Genomic DNA, 16,759 nt, shown 5'->3' with positions numbered 1-16,759 from the left:
AATCTGCACTATAAGAATTAAGTTGAAATTTCATTAGGAAAAAAAAAGATGGTTAATATTATAGTCGGAATTTTAAGTGAAAAAAATATAAATTTTTAACTTAAAAAGAAAAATGGATAATTTTAACTTTGACCAAAATAAATGTTGGTATTTGACAAACAATCCTAATGATAGCAGAATAAAGTGACTTTATGAAAGTGAAGAATAAAAAAGTCAAAAAAAATTAAGAAGTGATATTAAAATAATCAAAATGTAATCAAGTTGTACAAGAATTGTCCTTGTTTTAGTGTCAATTATGTCAGAAATTTGTAACGAGAAGTACTCTTGACATCATTTTAAGAGAAGAGAAATGTTTTAATTTTTGGAGAAAAAAAGTCTACATTTTAGTTTAAAGTTTAAGTTCAATGGGGAAAAAGTTGGAATTTTAGGCTAAAAATCCTCACAAAGAGAATGAGAAAAAAGGTGGTGAGAGGAAAAGATGCTATGGTCTTTCTAATTAAAGGTCATTCTAATTAATGGTCATTTTAATTAAAGGTCATTCTAATGAATGTTAAGGAGGAAAAAAAGGATCTTGTGGACGTTAAAGTGATGCAACTTTTTGGATCCCAACTTTAGTATAAAATTCCAACTTTATTCTGGTAAAAGAGCAAATAGGTGATCCACTTTCATGTGAACATTCCAAGTCCTTCTATGATGATTTAGCAGCTTGGAGATCCAAAAAGCGGCGTAGAAAAGTGCATTACTTGGCCAGTGATCAGTAGCGGGAGTACGGCTGCTCTCGGAACGCTCCTTTGCTCGTCCTCGCTGGAGGAGCCTTCCCACGACCCTTGGACCATTCCTCTCCGCGACCCTTGGACCATTCCTCTCCGCGACCCTTGGACCATTCCTCTCCACCTGAGGGAGCACAACCGTGGTCAGACCTAAAGTGCTGCTTACCTACTGAAGGTTGATAATGAGGTCAGAGGTCACATGACGTCACCTTCTGCTTGTGTCGACAACCATGGAAACTTTTGTCTTCAAACTTTCCTCTTCTGTGTTCCAGCCCTTACTTTTCATTCTACCTTTTTACCCGTGCCACTTTCAACAAATACCTTTTTAACCTTTCATTCTACCTTTTTACCCGTGCCACTTTCAACAAATACCTTTTTAACCTTTCATTCTACCTTTTTACCCGTGCCACTTTCAACAAATACCTTTTTAACCTTTCATTCTACCTTTTTATCTGTTCCGCTTTTAACCTTTCATTCTACCTTTTTACCCGTGCCACTTTCAACAAATACCTTTTTAACCTTTCATTCTACCTTTTTATCTGTTCCGCTTTTAACCTTTCATTCTACCTTTTTACCCGTGCCACTTTCAACAAATACCTTTTTAACCTTTCATTCTACCTTTTTACCCGTGCCACTTTCAACAAATACACCTTTTTAACCTTTCATTCTACCTTTTTACCCGTGCCACTTTCAACAAATACACCCTTGTAACCTTTCCTTCTACCTTTTTATCTGTTCCGCTTTTAACCTTTCATTCTACCTTTTTACCCGTGCCACTTTCAACAAATACATCTTTTTAACCTTTCATTCTACCTTTTTACCCGTGCCACTTTCAACAAATACCTTTTTAAGCTTTCATTCTACCTTTTTACCCATGCCACTTTCAACAAATACCTTTACCCGTGCCACTTTCAACAAATACAATTTTAACCTTTCATTGTAACTTTTTATCTGTGCCACTTTTAACCTTTCATTCTACCTTTTTACCCGTGCCACTTTCAACAAATACACCTTTTTAACCTTTCATTCTACCTTTTTACCCATGCCACTTTCAACAAATACACCTTTTTAACCTTTCATTCTACCTTTTTACCCGTGCCACTTTCAACAAATACACCTTTTTAACCTTTCATTCTACCTTTTTACCTGTGCCACTTTCAATAAATACCTTTTAAACCTTTTATTCAACCTTTTTATCTGTTCCACTTTTAACCTTTTATTCTACCTTTTTACCCGTGCCTCTTTCAACAAATACACCTTTTTAACCTTTAACTCTACCTTTTTACCCGTGCCACTTTCAACAAATACCTTTTTAACCTTTCATTCTACCTTTTTACCCGTGCCACTTTCAACAAATACACTTTTAACCTTTCATTCTACCTTTTTACCCGTGCCACTTTCAACAAATACACCTTTTTAACCTTTTATTCTACCTTTTTATCTGTTCCGCTTTTAACCTTTCATTCTACCTTTTTACCCCGTGCCACTTTCATCAAATACCTTTTTAAGCTTTCATTCTACCTTTTTACCCATGCCACTTTCAACAAATACCTTTTTAACCTTTCATTCTACCTTTTTATCTGTTCCGCTTTTAACCTTTCATTCTACCTTTTTACCCCGTGCCACTTTCATCAAATACCTTTTTAAGCTTTCATTCTACCTTTTTACCCGTGCCACTTTCAACAAATACCTTTTTAACCTTTCATTCTACCTTTTTACCCATGCCACTTTCAACAAATACACCTTTTTAACCTTTTATTCTACCTTTTTATCTGTTCCGCTTTTAACCTTTCATTCTACCTTTTTACCCCGTGCCACTTTCATCAAATACCTTTTTAAGCTTTCATTCTACCTTTTTACCCGTGCCACTTTCAACAAATACCTTTTTAACCTTTCATTCTACCTTTTTACCCATGCCACTTTCAACAAATACACCTTTTTAACCTTTTATTCTACCTTTTTACCCGTGCCACTTTCAACAAATACCTTTTTAACCTTTCATTCTACCTTTTTACCCATGCCACTTTCAACAAATACACCTTTTTAACCTTTCATTCTACCTTTTTACCCATGCCACTTTCAACAAATACACCTTTTTAACCTTTCATTCTACCTTTTTACCCGTGCCACTTTCAACAAATACACCTTTTTAACCTTTCATTCTACCTTTTTACCCGTGCCACTTTCAACAAATACCTTTTTAACCTTTCATTCTACCTTTTTACCCGTGCCACTTTCAACAAATACACCCTTGTAACCTTTCCTTCTACCTTTTTATCTGTTCCGCTTTTAACCTTTCATTCTACCTTTTTACCCGTGCCACTTTCAACAAATACATCTTTTTAACCTTTCATTCTACCTTTTTACCCGTGCCACTTTCAACAAATACCTTTTTAAGCTTTCATTCTACCTTTTTACCCATGCCACTTTCAACAAATACCTTTACCCGTGCCACTTTCAACAAATACAATTTTAACCTTTCATTGTAACTTTTTATCTGTGCCACTTTTAACCTTTCATTCTACCTTTTTACCCGTGCCACTTTCAACAAATACACCTTTTTAACCTTTCATTCTACCTTTTTACCCGTGCCACTTTCAACAAATACACCTTTTTAACCTTTCATTCTACCTTTTTACCCGTGCCACTTTCAACAAATACACCTTTTTAACCTTTCATTCTACCTTTTTACCTGTGCCACTTTCAATAAATACCTTTTAAACCTTTTATTCAACCTTTTTATCTGTTCCACTTTTAACCTTTTATTCTACCTTTTTACCCGTGCCTCTTTCAACAAATACACCTTTTTAACCTTTAACTCTACCTTTTTACCCGTGCCACTTTCAACAAATACCTTTTTAACCTTTCATTCTACCTTTTTACCCATGCCACTTTCAACAAATACACTTTTAACCTTTCATTCTACCTTTTTACCCGTGCCACTTTCAACAAATACACCTTTTTAACCTTTTATTCTACCTTTTTATCTGTTCCGCTTTTAACCTTTCATTCTACCTTTTTACCCCGTGCCACTTTCATCAAATACCTTTTTAAGCTTTCATTCTACCTTTTTACCCATGCCACTTTCAACAAATACCTTTTTAACCTTTCATTCTACCTTTTTATCTGTTCCGCTTTTAACCTTTCATTCTACCTTTTTACCCCGTGCCACTTTCATCAAATACCTTTTTAAGCTTTCATTCTACCTTTTTACCCGTGCCACTTTCAACAAATACCTTTTTAACCTTTCATTCTACCTTTTTACCCATGCCACTTTCAACAAATACACCTTTTTAACCTTTTATTCTACCTTTTTATCTGTTCCGCTTTTAACCTTTCATTCTACCTTTTTACCCCGTGCCACTTTCATCAAATACCTTTTTAAGCTTTCATTCTACCTTTTTACCCGTGCCACTTTCAACAAATACCTTTTTAACCTTTCATTCTACCTTTTTACCCATGCCACTTTCAACAAATACACCTTTTTAACCTTTTATTCTACCTTTTTACCCGTGCCACTTTCAACAAATACCTTTTTAACCTTTCATTCTACCTTTTTACCCATGCCACTTTCAACAAATACACCTTTTTAACCTTTCATTCTACCTTTTTACCCATGCCACTTTCAACAAATACACCTTTTTAACCTTTCATTCTACCTTTTTACCCGTGCCACTTTCAACAAATACACCTTTTTAACCTTTCATTCTACCTTTTTACCCGTGCCACTTTCAACAAATACCTTTTTAACCTTTCATTCTACCTTTTTACCCGTGCCACTTTCAACAAATACACCCTTGTAACCTTTCCTTCTACCTTTTTATCTGTTCCGCTTTTAACCTTTCATTCTACCTTTTTACCCGTGCCACTTTCAACAAATACATCTTTTTAACCTTTCATTCTACCTTTTTACCCGTGCCACTTTCAACAAATACCTTTTTAAGCTTTCATTCTACCTTTTTACCCATGCCACTTTCAACAAATACCTTTACCCGTGCCACTTTCAACAAATACAATTTTAACCTTTCATTGTAACTTTTTATCTGTGCCACTTTTAACCTTTCATTCTACCTTTTTACCCGTGCCACTTTCAACAAATACACCTTTTTAACCTTTCATTCTACCTTTTTACCCGTGCCACTTTCAACAAATACACCTTTTTAACCTTTCATTCTACCTTTTTACCCGTGCCACTTTCAACAAATACACCTTTTTAACCTTTCATTCTACCTTTTTACCTGTGCCACTTTCAATAAATACCTTTTAAACCTTTTATTCAACCTTTTTATCTGTTCCACTTTTAACCTTTTATTCTACCTTTTTACCCGTGCCTCTTTCAACAAATACACCTTTTTAACCTTTAACTCTACCTTTTTACCCGTGCCACTTTCAACAAATACCTTTTTAACCTTTCATTCTACCTTTTTACCCGTGCCACTTTCAACAAATACACTTTTAACCTTTCATTCTACCTTTTTACCCGTGCCACTTTCAACAAATACACCTTTTTAACCTTTTATTCTACCTTTTTATCTGTTCCGCTTTTAACCTTTCATTCTACCTTTTTACCCCGTGCCACTTTCATCAAATACCTTTTTAAGCTTTCATTCTACCTTTTTACCCATGCCACTTTCAACAAATACCTTTACTAGTGCCACTTTCAACAAATGCCTTTTTAACCTTTCATTCTACTTTTTTTACCCGTGCCACTTTCAACAAATACACCTTTTTAACCTTTAACTCTACCTTTTTACCCGTGCCACTTTCAACAAATACACCTTTTTAACCTTTTATTCTACCTTTTTACCCGTGCCACTTTCAACAAATACCTTTTTAACCTTTCATTCTACCTTTTTACCTGTTCCGCTTTTAACCTTTCATTCTACCTTTTTACCCATGCCACTTTCAACAAATACACTTTTTTAACCTTTCATTCTACCTTTTTACCCGTGCCACTTTCAACAAATACACCTTTTTAACCTTTCATTCTACCTTTTTACCCATGCCACTTTCAACAAATACACCTTTTTAACCTTTCATTCTACCTTTTTACCCATGCCACTTTCAACAAATACACCTTTTTAACCTTTTATTCTACCTTTTTACTCGTGCCACTTTCAACAAATACACCTTTTTAACCTTTTATTCTACCTTTTTTACCCGTGCCACTTTCAACAAATACACCTTTTTAACCTTTCATTCTACCTTTTTACCCATGCCACTTTCAACAAATACACCTTTTTAACCTTTCATTCTACCTTTTTACTCGTGCCACTTTCAACAAATACACTTTTAACCTTTCATTGTAACTTTTTACCTGTTCCACTTTTAACCTTTCATTCTACCTTTTTACCCGTGCCATTTTCAACAAATACCTTTTTAACCTTTCATTCTACCTTTTTACCCAGGCCACTTTCAACAAATACACCTTTTTAATCTTTCATTCTACCTTTTTACCCATGCCACTTTTATCAAATACCTTTTAACCTTTCATTCTACCTTTTTACCTGTGCCACTTTCAACAAATACACTTTTAACCTTTCATTCTAACTTTTTACCTGTTCCGCTTTTAACCTTTCATTCTACCTTTTTACCCGTGCCACTTTCAACAAATACACCTTTTTAACCTTTTATTCTACCTTTTTACCCGTGCCACTTTCAACAAATACACTTTTTAACCTTTCATTCTACCTTTTTACCTGTGCCACTTTCAACAAATACCTTTTTAACCTATTATTCTACCTTTTTACCCGTGCCACTTTCAACAAATACCTTTTTAACCTTTCATTCTACCTTTTTACCTGTTCCGCTTTTAACCTTTCATTCTACCTTTTTACCCGTGCCACTTTCAACAAATACACCTTTTTAACCTTTCATTCTACCTTTTTACCCATGCCACTTTCAACAAATACACCTTTTTAACCTTTTATTCTACCTTTTTACTCGTGCCACTTTCAACAAATACACCTTTTTAACCTTTTATTCTACCTTTTTTACCCGTGCCACTTTCAACAAATACACCTTTTTAACCTTTCATTCTACCTTTTTACCCATGCCACTTTCAACAAATACACCTTTTTAACCTTTTATTCTACCTTTTTACTCGTGCCACTTTCAACAAATACACTTTTAACCTTTCATTGTAACTTTTTACCTGTTCCGCTTTTAACCTTTCATTCTACCTTTTTACCCGTGCCATTTTCAACAAATACCTTTTTAACCTTTCATTCTACCTTTTTACCCAGGCCACTTTCAACAAATACACCTTTTTAACCTTTCATTCTACCTTTTTACCCATGCCACTTTCAACAAATACCTTTTAACCTTTCATTCTAACTTTTTATCTGTGCCACTTTTAACCTTTCATTCTACCTTTTTACCCATGCCACTTTTATCAAATACCTTTTAACCTTTCATTCTACCTTTTTACCTGTGCCACTTTCAACAAATACCTTTTTAACCTTTTATTCTACCTTTTTACCCGTGCCACTTTCAACAAATACACTTTTAACCTTTCATTCTAACTTTTTACCTGTTCCGCTTTTAACCTTTCATTCTACCTTTTTACCCGTGCCACTTTCAACAAATACCTTTTAACCTTTCATTCTACCTTTTTATCTGTGCCACTTTTAACCTTTCATTCTACCTTTTTACCCATGCCACTTTTATCAAATACCTTTTAACCTTTCATTCTACCTTTTTACCTGTGCCACTTTCAACAAATACCTTTTTAACCTTTTATTCTACCTTTTTACCCGTGCCACTTTCAACAAATACACTTTTAACCTTTCATTCTAACTTTTTACCTGTTCCGCTTTTAACCTTTCATTCTACCTTTTTACCCGTGCCACTTTCAACAAATACCTTTTAACCTTTCATTCTACCTTTTTACCCGTGCCACTTTCAACAAATACACCTTTTTAACCTTTTATTCTACCTTTTTACCCATGCCACTTTTATCAAATACCTTTTAACCTTTCATTCTACCTTTTTACCTGTGCCACTTTCAACAAATACCTTTTTAACCTTTTATTCTACCTTTTTACCCGTGCCACTTTCAACAAATACACTTTTAACCTTTCATTCTAACTTTTTACCTGTTCCGCTTTTAACCTTTCATTCTACCTTTTTACCCGTGCCACTTTCAACAAATACCTTTTAACCTTTCATTCTACCTTTTTACCCGTGCCACTTTCAACAAATACACCTTTTTAACCTTTTATTCTACCTTTTTACCCGTGCCACTTTCAACAAATACCTTTTTAACCTTTCATTCTAACTTTTTACCTGTTCCGCTTTTAACCTTTCATTCTACCTTTTTACCCGTGCCACTTTCAACAAATACCTTTTTAACCTTTCATTCTACCTTTTTACCCGGGCCTCTTTCAACAAATACACCTTTTTAACCTTTTATTCTACCTTTTTACCCATGCCACTTTCAACAAATACCTTTTAACCTTTCATTCTACCTTTTTACCCATGCCACTTTTATCAAATACCTTTTAACTTTTCATTCTACCTTTTTACCTGTGCCACTTTCAACAAATACCTTTTTAACCGTGCCTCTTTCAACAAATACACCCTTTTAACCTTTTATTCTACCTTTTTACCCGTGCCACTTTCAACAAATACCTTTTTAACCTTTCATTCTACCTTTTTACCCGTGCCACTTTCAACAAATACACTTTTAACCTTTCATTCTAACTTTTTACCTGTTCCGCTTTTAACCTTTCATTCTACCTTTTTACCCGTGCCACTTTCAACAAATACACCTTTTTAACCTTTAACTCTACCTTTTTACCCGTGCCACTATCAACAAATACACCTTTTTACCCAAGCCACTTTCAACAAATACACCTTTTTAACCTTTTATTCTACCTTTTTACCTGTGCCACTTTCAACAAATACACTTTTAACCTTTTATTCTAACTTTTTACCTGTGCCACTTTTAACCTTTCATTCTACCTTTTTACCCATGCCACTTTTATCAAATACCTTTTAACTTTTCATTCTACCTTTTTACCTGTGCCACTTTCAACAAATACACCTTTTTAACCTTTCATTCTACCTTTTTATCTGTTCCGCTTTTAACCTTTCATTCTACCTTTTTACCTGTGCCACTTTTAACATTTCATTCTACCTTTTTACCCATGCCACTTTCATCAAATACCTATTAACCTTTCATTCTACCTTTTTATCTGTTCCGCTTTTAACCTTTCATTCTACCTTTTTACCCCATGCCACTTTCAAGAAATACTTTTTTAACCTTTCATTCTACCTTTTTACCCGTGCCACTTTCAACAAATACACCTTTTTAATCTTTAACTCTACCTTTTTACCCGTGCCACTTTCAACAAATACACCTTTTTAACTTTTAACTCTACCTTTTTACCCGTGCCACTTTCAACAAATACACCTTTTTAACCTTTTATTCTACCTTTTTACCCGTGCCACTTTCAACAAATACCTTTTTAACCTTTCATTCTACCTTTTTACCCGTGCCTCTGTCAACAAATACACCTTTTTAACCTTTAACTCTACCTTTTTACCCGTGCCACTTTCAACAAATACATCTTTTTAACCTTTTATTCTACCTTTTTACCCGTGCCACTTTCAACAAATACACTTTTAACCTTTCATTCTAACTTTTTACCTGTTCCGCTTTTAACCTTTCATTCTACCTTTTTACCCGTGCCTCTTTCAACAAATACACCTTTTTAACCTTTCATTCTACCTTTTTACCCGTGCCACTTTCAACAAATACCTTTTTAACCTTTCATTCTACCTTTTTACCCGTGCGACTTTCAACAAATACACCTTTTTAACCTTTTATTCCACCTCTTTACCCGTGCCACTTTCAACAAATACACCTTTTTAACCTTTCATTCTACCTTTTTATCTGTTCCGCTTTTAACCTTTCATTCTACCTTTTTACCCGTGCCACTTTCAACAAATACCTTTTTAACCTTTCATTCTACCTTTTTACCCGTGCCTCTGTCAACAAATACACCTTTTTAACCTTTAACTCTACCTTTTTACCCGTGCCACTTTCAACAAATACACCTTTTTAACCTTTTATTCTACCTTTTTACCCGTGCCACTTTCAACAAATACACTTTTAACCTTTCATTCTAACTTTTTACCTGTTCCGCTTTTAACCTTTCATTCTACCTTTTTACCCGTGCCACTTTCAACAAATACCTTTTTAACCTTTCATTCTACCTTTTTACCCGTGCCTCTTTCAACAAATACACTTTTTTAACCTTTAACTCTACCTTTTTACCCGTGCCACTTTCAACAAATACACCTTTTTAACCTTTTATTCTACCTTTTTACCCGTGCCACTTTCAACAAATACCTTTTTAACCTTTCATTCTACCTTTTTACCCGTGCCTCTTTCAACAAATACACCTTTTTAACCTTTAACTCTACCTTTTTACCCGTGCCACTTTCAACAAATACACCTTTTTAACCTTTAACTCTACCTTTTTACCCGTGCCACTTTCAACAAATACACCTTTTTAACCTTTTATTCTACCTTTTTACCCGTGCCACTTTCAACAAATACACTTTTTAACCTTTCATTCTACCTTTTTACCCGTGCCTCTGTCAACAAATACACCTTTTTAACCTTTAACTCTACCTTTTTACCCGTGCCACTTTCAACAAATACACCTTTTTAACCTTTCATTCTACCTTTCTACCCATGCTACTATCAACTGGTTATGCTAAAACATAAAGTCGACGATAAAACCCGTTCATTTGAGAAATAAAAATTAGGGCTGTCAAACGATTAAAATATATCATTGCAATTAATAGCAATTTGTTCATGGTTAACACAAATTGAATCGCGATTATTGTCAGATAGAAGTATTCATCATTAATAGGTGTATGCCAGGTGTTTATTAGCATGACTGGACAACTTGTTCAAACTCAGCACAAGATGGACATAAACAGGCTTTTAATGAGCTGCAGTGTGTTGTATAGATAGCAGTGTCGCGCATGAACACAAATGTCAATTGTTTGGATCATGCGTTGATTGTCAAAGATGTTTGGTAATATCATCTGTGATGTTTCTAAATGCTTGTGGTATTCATGTTGTACAAGTTAAGTTAACGCCGCATGACATTGTTTTAACCTTCTCTATTAATAACATGTCACATTCAGCCAGCCTGCTAAACATTCTGTAATTGACTTATAAAAAGGAATGTACGTAATATTTCAAAAATGCCCCTGGTATTCCTCATCTAGCATTTATTTGGGTGCAAATATCACAGATGACATGACAGAACATCTTTGCCAAAGCACGATGGTAATGTCAGACATGTTTCATGTTGTTACTGACTTCTGTTAGACCGCAGGTGACGTCTAGCACTTTTGTCAAGGCGCAAGTGTGTGATTGCTTTGAGGAGCCGCGCTTTGACCATGTGAAAAGTCTCAGACAAAAGTGACTGGAGACATCCAGCTTTTTTCTGCTGAGCTTTTCTGCCATCTCACTAAAGCACAAAGCAGTCGCACTAACAATCTGAAGTGTAAAAAGTTGCATATTTAAAGTGTCGCTGCTTCACCACTTTAGTCATCATTTTTGCGCTTAAGAAACTTCCGCAGGACTTTAGCTCCAGACTTCTTCTGTTTGTTTGATGTTGTCATTACTGCCGCAAGTGGTGTAAAAGGGTATTACAACTGAGTGCCATCATTCTTTGTCTTGAAAAATCAACTTTTACCTTGAAAATCATTTTGTGCCTTGAAAATCAACTTTTACCTTGAAAATAATTTTTTGCCTTGAAAATCAACTTTTACCTTACTATTAAGTTGGATCCACTATGGACTGGACTCTCACAATATTATGTCAGACCCACTTGACATCCATTGCTTTCGGTCTCCCCTAGAGGGGGGGGGTTACCCACATATGCGGTCCTCTCCAAGGTTTCTCATAGTCATTCACATCGACGTCCCACTGGGGTGAGTTTTTCCTTGCCCGTATGTGGGCTTTGTACCGAGGATGTCGTTGTGGCTTGTGCAGCCCTTTGAGACACTTGTGATTTAGGGCTATATAAATAAAGATTGATTGATTGATTGACCTTGAAAATAATTTTTTATCTTGAAAATCAACTTTTACCTTGAAAATCTATTTTTACCTTGAAAATCAACTTTTACCTTGAAAATCACCTTTTACCTTGAAAATCATTTTTTTTATCTTGAAAATCAATTTTTTTCCATGAAAATCATTTTTTGTCTTGAAAATCAACTTTTACTTTGAAAATCAATTTTTTCCTTGAAAATCATTTTTGTCTTGAAAATCAACTTTTACCTTGAAACTCAACTTTACCTTGAAAATCAACTTTTACCTTGAAACTCAACTTTACCTTGAAAATCATTTTTTGTCTTGAAAATCAACTTTTACCTTGAAAATCATTTTTTGTCTTGAAAATCAACTTTTACCTTGAAAATAATTTTTTGTCTTGAAAATCAACTTTTACCTTGAAAATCATTTTTTGTCTTGAAAATCAACTTTTACCTTGAAAATAATTTTTTGTCTTGAAAATCAACTTTTACTTTGAAAATCATTTTTTGTCTTGAAAATCAACTTTTACCTAGAAATATTTTTTTTCCTTAAATCATTTTTTGTCTTGAAAATGAACTTTTACCTAGAAAATATTTTTTTTCCTTAAATCATTTTTTGTCTTGAAAATCAACTTTTACCTTGAAAATACATTTTTTCCTTGAAAATCATTTTTTGTCTGAAAATCAACTTTTACCTTGAAAATATTTTTTTGTCTTGAAAATCAACTTTAACCTTGAAAATTATTTTTTGTCTTGAAAATTATTTTTTGTCTTGAAAATCAACTTTTACCTTGAAAATTAACTTTTACCTTGAAAATTATTTTTTGTCTTGAAAATTAACTTTTACCTTGAAAATTATTTTTTGTCTTGAAAATCAACTTTTACCTTGAAAATAATTTTTTGTCTTGAAAATCAACTTTTACCTTGAAAATCGTTTTTTGTCTTGAAAATCAACTTTTACCTTGAAAATCATTTTTTGTCTTGAAAATCAACTTTTACCTTGAAACTCAACTTTTTCCTTGAAAATCATTTTTTGTCTGAATATCCACTTTTACCTTGAAAATCAATTTTTTTCCTTGAAAGTAATTTTTTGTCTTGAAAATCAACTTTTACCTTGAAAATAATTTTTTGTTTTGAAAATCAACTTTTACCTTGAAAATCATTTTTTGTCTTGAAAATCAACTTTTACCTTGAAAATCATTTTTTTGTCTTGAAAATCAACTTTTACCTTGAAAATCTATTTTTTCCTTAAATAATTTTTCGTCTTGAAAATCAACTTTTACCTTGAAAATCAATTTTTTCCTTAAATCATTTTTTGTCTTGAAAAATCAACTTTTACCTTGAAAATCATTTTTTGTCTTGAAAATCAACTTTTACCAGAACTAGTTAAAATTGTAATTGAATATTAAATGTATCAATAACGTATAAAAGCACATTGCCTGACTTAATCATTGAATGAGATTGAGGATGTCAATAATATATTTGAATAATTACACTAAACTATGACGTCAAGTCGGTATGTGCTGTGAGATTGAGAGTAATATGGCCCCACTCCTGGGAGGATCTCGCGTGAGAGGAAGGAGGGTGTTAATCATTTTGCAACACAGTCCTGCTGAAAATGATTGTAGGTGCCACTCTACATTTTAAAATGGCGGCTAAAGTGGATAGTGTCACGTTTCATGTGTCAGGCCACGTGAATCCCCTTCCTACCGTGTAACATTAACTTGGCCCGATGATTGTGGTCGTTGAGAACTTACCATACGACTCGTAGGACTCTGCGCTGTGTCCGTATTCATAATAGTCATCCGAGCTGGAAACACAAAACAAAGTTGATTAGGATTGTTGGCCATGACATCACAAAGGAATCATTTCAGGGGCAATATGGACTTTTTAAAAGTAACAACTCAACACTAGGCAGGAATTTTTGTCATTTTTATTTTATCTTTTTTTCCCCCAAGATACCACTGTCCTGACTTCTGCAGTGCTTTTTTGTGGACTTCTGGATCTGCGTCTCGGGAGCCTTTTGGCCACAGAGACCAGCCGCTGGGTCTCTGCCACACCAGAGTCAGTTTGGAGAGACTGGAGGAGATGTGGATGAAGAGACAGGACTGTAGAGTTTGGAGAGACTGGAGGAGATGTGGATGAAGAGACAGGACTGCAGAGTTTGGAGAGACTGGAGGAGATGTGGATGAAGAGACAGGGCTGCAGAGTTTGGAGAGACTGGAGGAGATGTGGATGAAGAGACAGGGCTGCAGAGTTTGGAGAGACTGGAGGAGATGTGGATGAAGAGACAGGGCTGCAGAGTTTGGAGAGACTGGAGGAGATGTGGATGAAGAGACAGGGCTGCAGAGTTTGGAGAGACTGGAGGAGATGTGGATGAAGAGACAGGACTGCAGAGTTTGGAGAGAGTGGAGGAGATGCGGATGAAGAGACAGGACTGCAGAGTTTGGAGAGACTGGAGGAGATGCGGATGAAGAGACAGGGCTGCAGAGTTTGGAGAGACTGGAGGAGATGTGGATGAAGAGACAGGACTGCAGAGTTTGGAGAGAGTGGAGGAGATGCGGATGAAGAGACAGGACTGCAGAGTTTGGAGAGACTGGAGGAGATGCGGATGAAGAGACAGGGCTGCAGAGTTTGGAGAGACTGGAGGAGATGTGGATGAAGAGACAGGACTGCAGAGTTTGGAGAGACTGGAGGACATGTGGATGAAGAGACAGGGCTGCAGAGTTTGGAGAGACTGGAGGAGATGTGGATGAAGTCACAGGGATGCAGAGTTTGGAGAGACTGGAGGAAATATGGATGAAGAGACAGGACTGCAGAGTTTGGAGAGACTGGAGGAGATGTGGATGAAGAGACAGGGCTGCAGAGTTTGGAGAGACTGGAGGAGATGCGGATGAAGAGACAGGACTGCAAAGTTTGGAGAGACTTGAGGAGATGTGGATGAAGAAACAGGACTGCAGAGTTTGGAGAGACTAAAGGAGATGTGGATGAAGAGACAGGACTGCAGAGTTTGGAGAGACTGGAGGACATGTGGATGAAGAGACAGGGCTGCAGAGTTTGGAGAGACTGGAGGAGATGTGGATGAAGACACAGGGATGCAGAGTTTGGAGAGACTGGAGGAGATGCAGGTGAAGAGACAGGACTGCAGGGTTTGGAGAGACTAAAGGAGATGCGGATTAAGAGACAGGACTGCAGAGATTGGAGAGACTGGAGGAGATGTGGATGAAGAGACAGGACTGCAGAGTTTTGAGAGACTGGAGGAGATGCGGATGAAGAGACAGGACTGCAGAGTTTGGAGAGACTGGAAGAGATGCAGATGAAGAGACAGGACTGCAAAGTTTGGAGAGACTTGAGGAGATGTGGATGAAGAAACAGGACTGCAGAGTTTGGAGAGACTAAAGGAGATGTGGATGAAGAGACAGGACTGCAGAGTTTGGAGAGACTGGAGGACATGTGGATGAAGAGACAGGGCTGCAGAGTTTGGAGAGACTGGAGGAGATGTGGATGAAGACACAGGGATGCAGAGTTTGGAGAGACTGGAGGAGATGCAGGTGAAGAGACAGGACTGCAGAGATTGGAGAGACTAAAGGAGATGTGGATGAAGAGACAGGACTGCAGAGTTTGGAGAGACTGGAGGAGATGTGGATGAAGAGACAGGACTGCAGAGTTTGGAGAGACTGGAGGAGATGCGGATGAAGAGACAGGACTGCAGAGTTTGGAGAGACTGGAGGAGATGTGGATGAAGAGACAGGACTGCAGAGATTGGAGAGACTGGAGGAGATGTGGATGAAGAGACAGGACTGCAGAGTTTGGAGAGACTGGAGGAGATGTGGATGAAGAAACAGGACTGCAGAGTTTGGAGAGACTAAAGGAGATGCGGATGAAGAGACAGGACTGCAGAGATTGGAGAGACTAAAGGAGATGTGGATGAAGAGACAGGACTGCAGAGTTTGGAGAGACTGGAGGAGATGCGGATGAAGAGACAGGACTGCAGAGTTTGGAGAGACTGGAGGAGATGCGGATGAAGAGACAGGACTGCAGAGTTTGGAGAGACTGGAGGAGATGCGGATGAAGAGACAGGACTGCAGAGATTGGAGAGACTGGAGGAGATGTGGATGAAGAGACAGGACTGCAGAGTTTGGAGAGACTGGAGGAGATGTGGATGAAGAGACAGGACTGCAGGGTTTGGAGAGACTGGAGGAGATGTGGATGAAGAGACAGGACTGCAGAGTTTGGAGAGACTGGAGGAGATGTGGATGAAGAGACAGGACTGCAGAGTTTGGAGAGACTGGAGGAGATGCGGATGAAGAGACAGGACTGCAGAGTTTGGAGAGACTGGAGGACATGTGGATGAAGAGACAGGGCTGCAGAGTTTGGAGAGACTGGAGGAGATGTGGAATGAAGACACAGGGATGCAGAGTTTGGAGAGACTGGAGGAGATGTGGATGAAGAGACAGGACTGCAGAGTTTGGAGAGACTGGAAGAGATGCGGATGAAGAGACAGGACTGCAGAGATTGGAGAGACTGGAGGAGATGTGGATGAAGAGACAGGACTGCAGAGTTTGGAGAGACTGGAGGAGATGTGGATGAAGAGACAGGACTGCAGAGTTTGGAGAGACTGGAGGAGATGTGGATGAAGAGACAGGACTGCAGAGTTTGGAGAGACTGGAGGAGATGTGGATGAAGAGACAGGACTGCAGAGTTTGGAGAGACTGGAGGAGATGTGGATGAAGAGACAGGACTGCAGAGTTTGGAGAGACTGGAGGAGATGCGGATGAAGAGACAGGACTGCAGAGTTTGGAGAGACTGGAGGACATGTGGATGAAGAGACAGGGCTGCAGAGTTTGGAGAGACTGGAGGAGATGTGGAATGAAGACACAGGGATGCAGAGTTTGGAGAGACTGGAGGAGATGTGGATGAAGAGA

The 16,759-nt window shown here is 37.0% G+C and overlaps 1 protein-coding gene across 1 annotated transcript in view; it reads right to left on the bottom strand.

Moving 5' to 3' along the window:
- Window positions 1-322: 322 nt before the first annotated feature.
- LOC133620790 (KH domain-containing, RNA-binding, signal transduction-associated protein 3-like) overlaps window positions 323-16,759 on the bottom strand; it is a 309,759-nt gene continuing 293,322 nt past the window's right edge. The window contains exons 10-12 of the mRNA XM_072915615.1: window positions 13,588-13,644; window positions 9,609-9,610; window positions 323-840 (exon numbers count right to left, since the gene is read on the bottom strand). Coding sequence (XP_072771716.1) covers window positions 755-840; window positions 9,609-9,610; window positions 13,588-13,644 — 145 coding nt within the window. The 3' untranslated portion in view covers window positions 323-754. The remainder of the gene's footprint in view (window positions 841-9,608; window positions 9,611-13,587; window positions 13,645-16,759) is intronic.

This window comes from Nerophis lumbriciformis, linkage group LG21 (assembly GCF_033978685.3).
Source record: "Nerophis lumbriciformis linkage group LG21, RoL_Nlum_v2.1, whole genome shotgun sequence".
Taxonomy (NCBI): domain Eukaryota; kingdom Metazoa; phylum Chordata; class Actinopteri; order Syngnathiformes; family Syngnathidae; genus Nerophis; species Nerophis lumbriciformis.
This window is presented reverse-complemented; position numbering and strand designations above follow the sequence as displayed.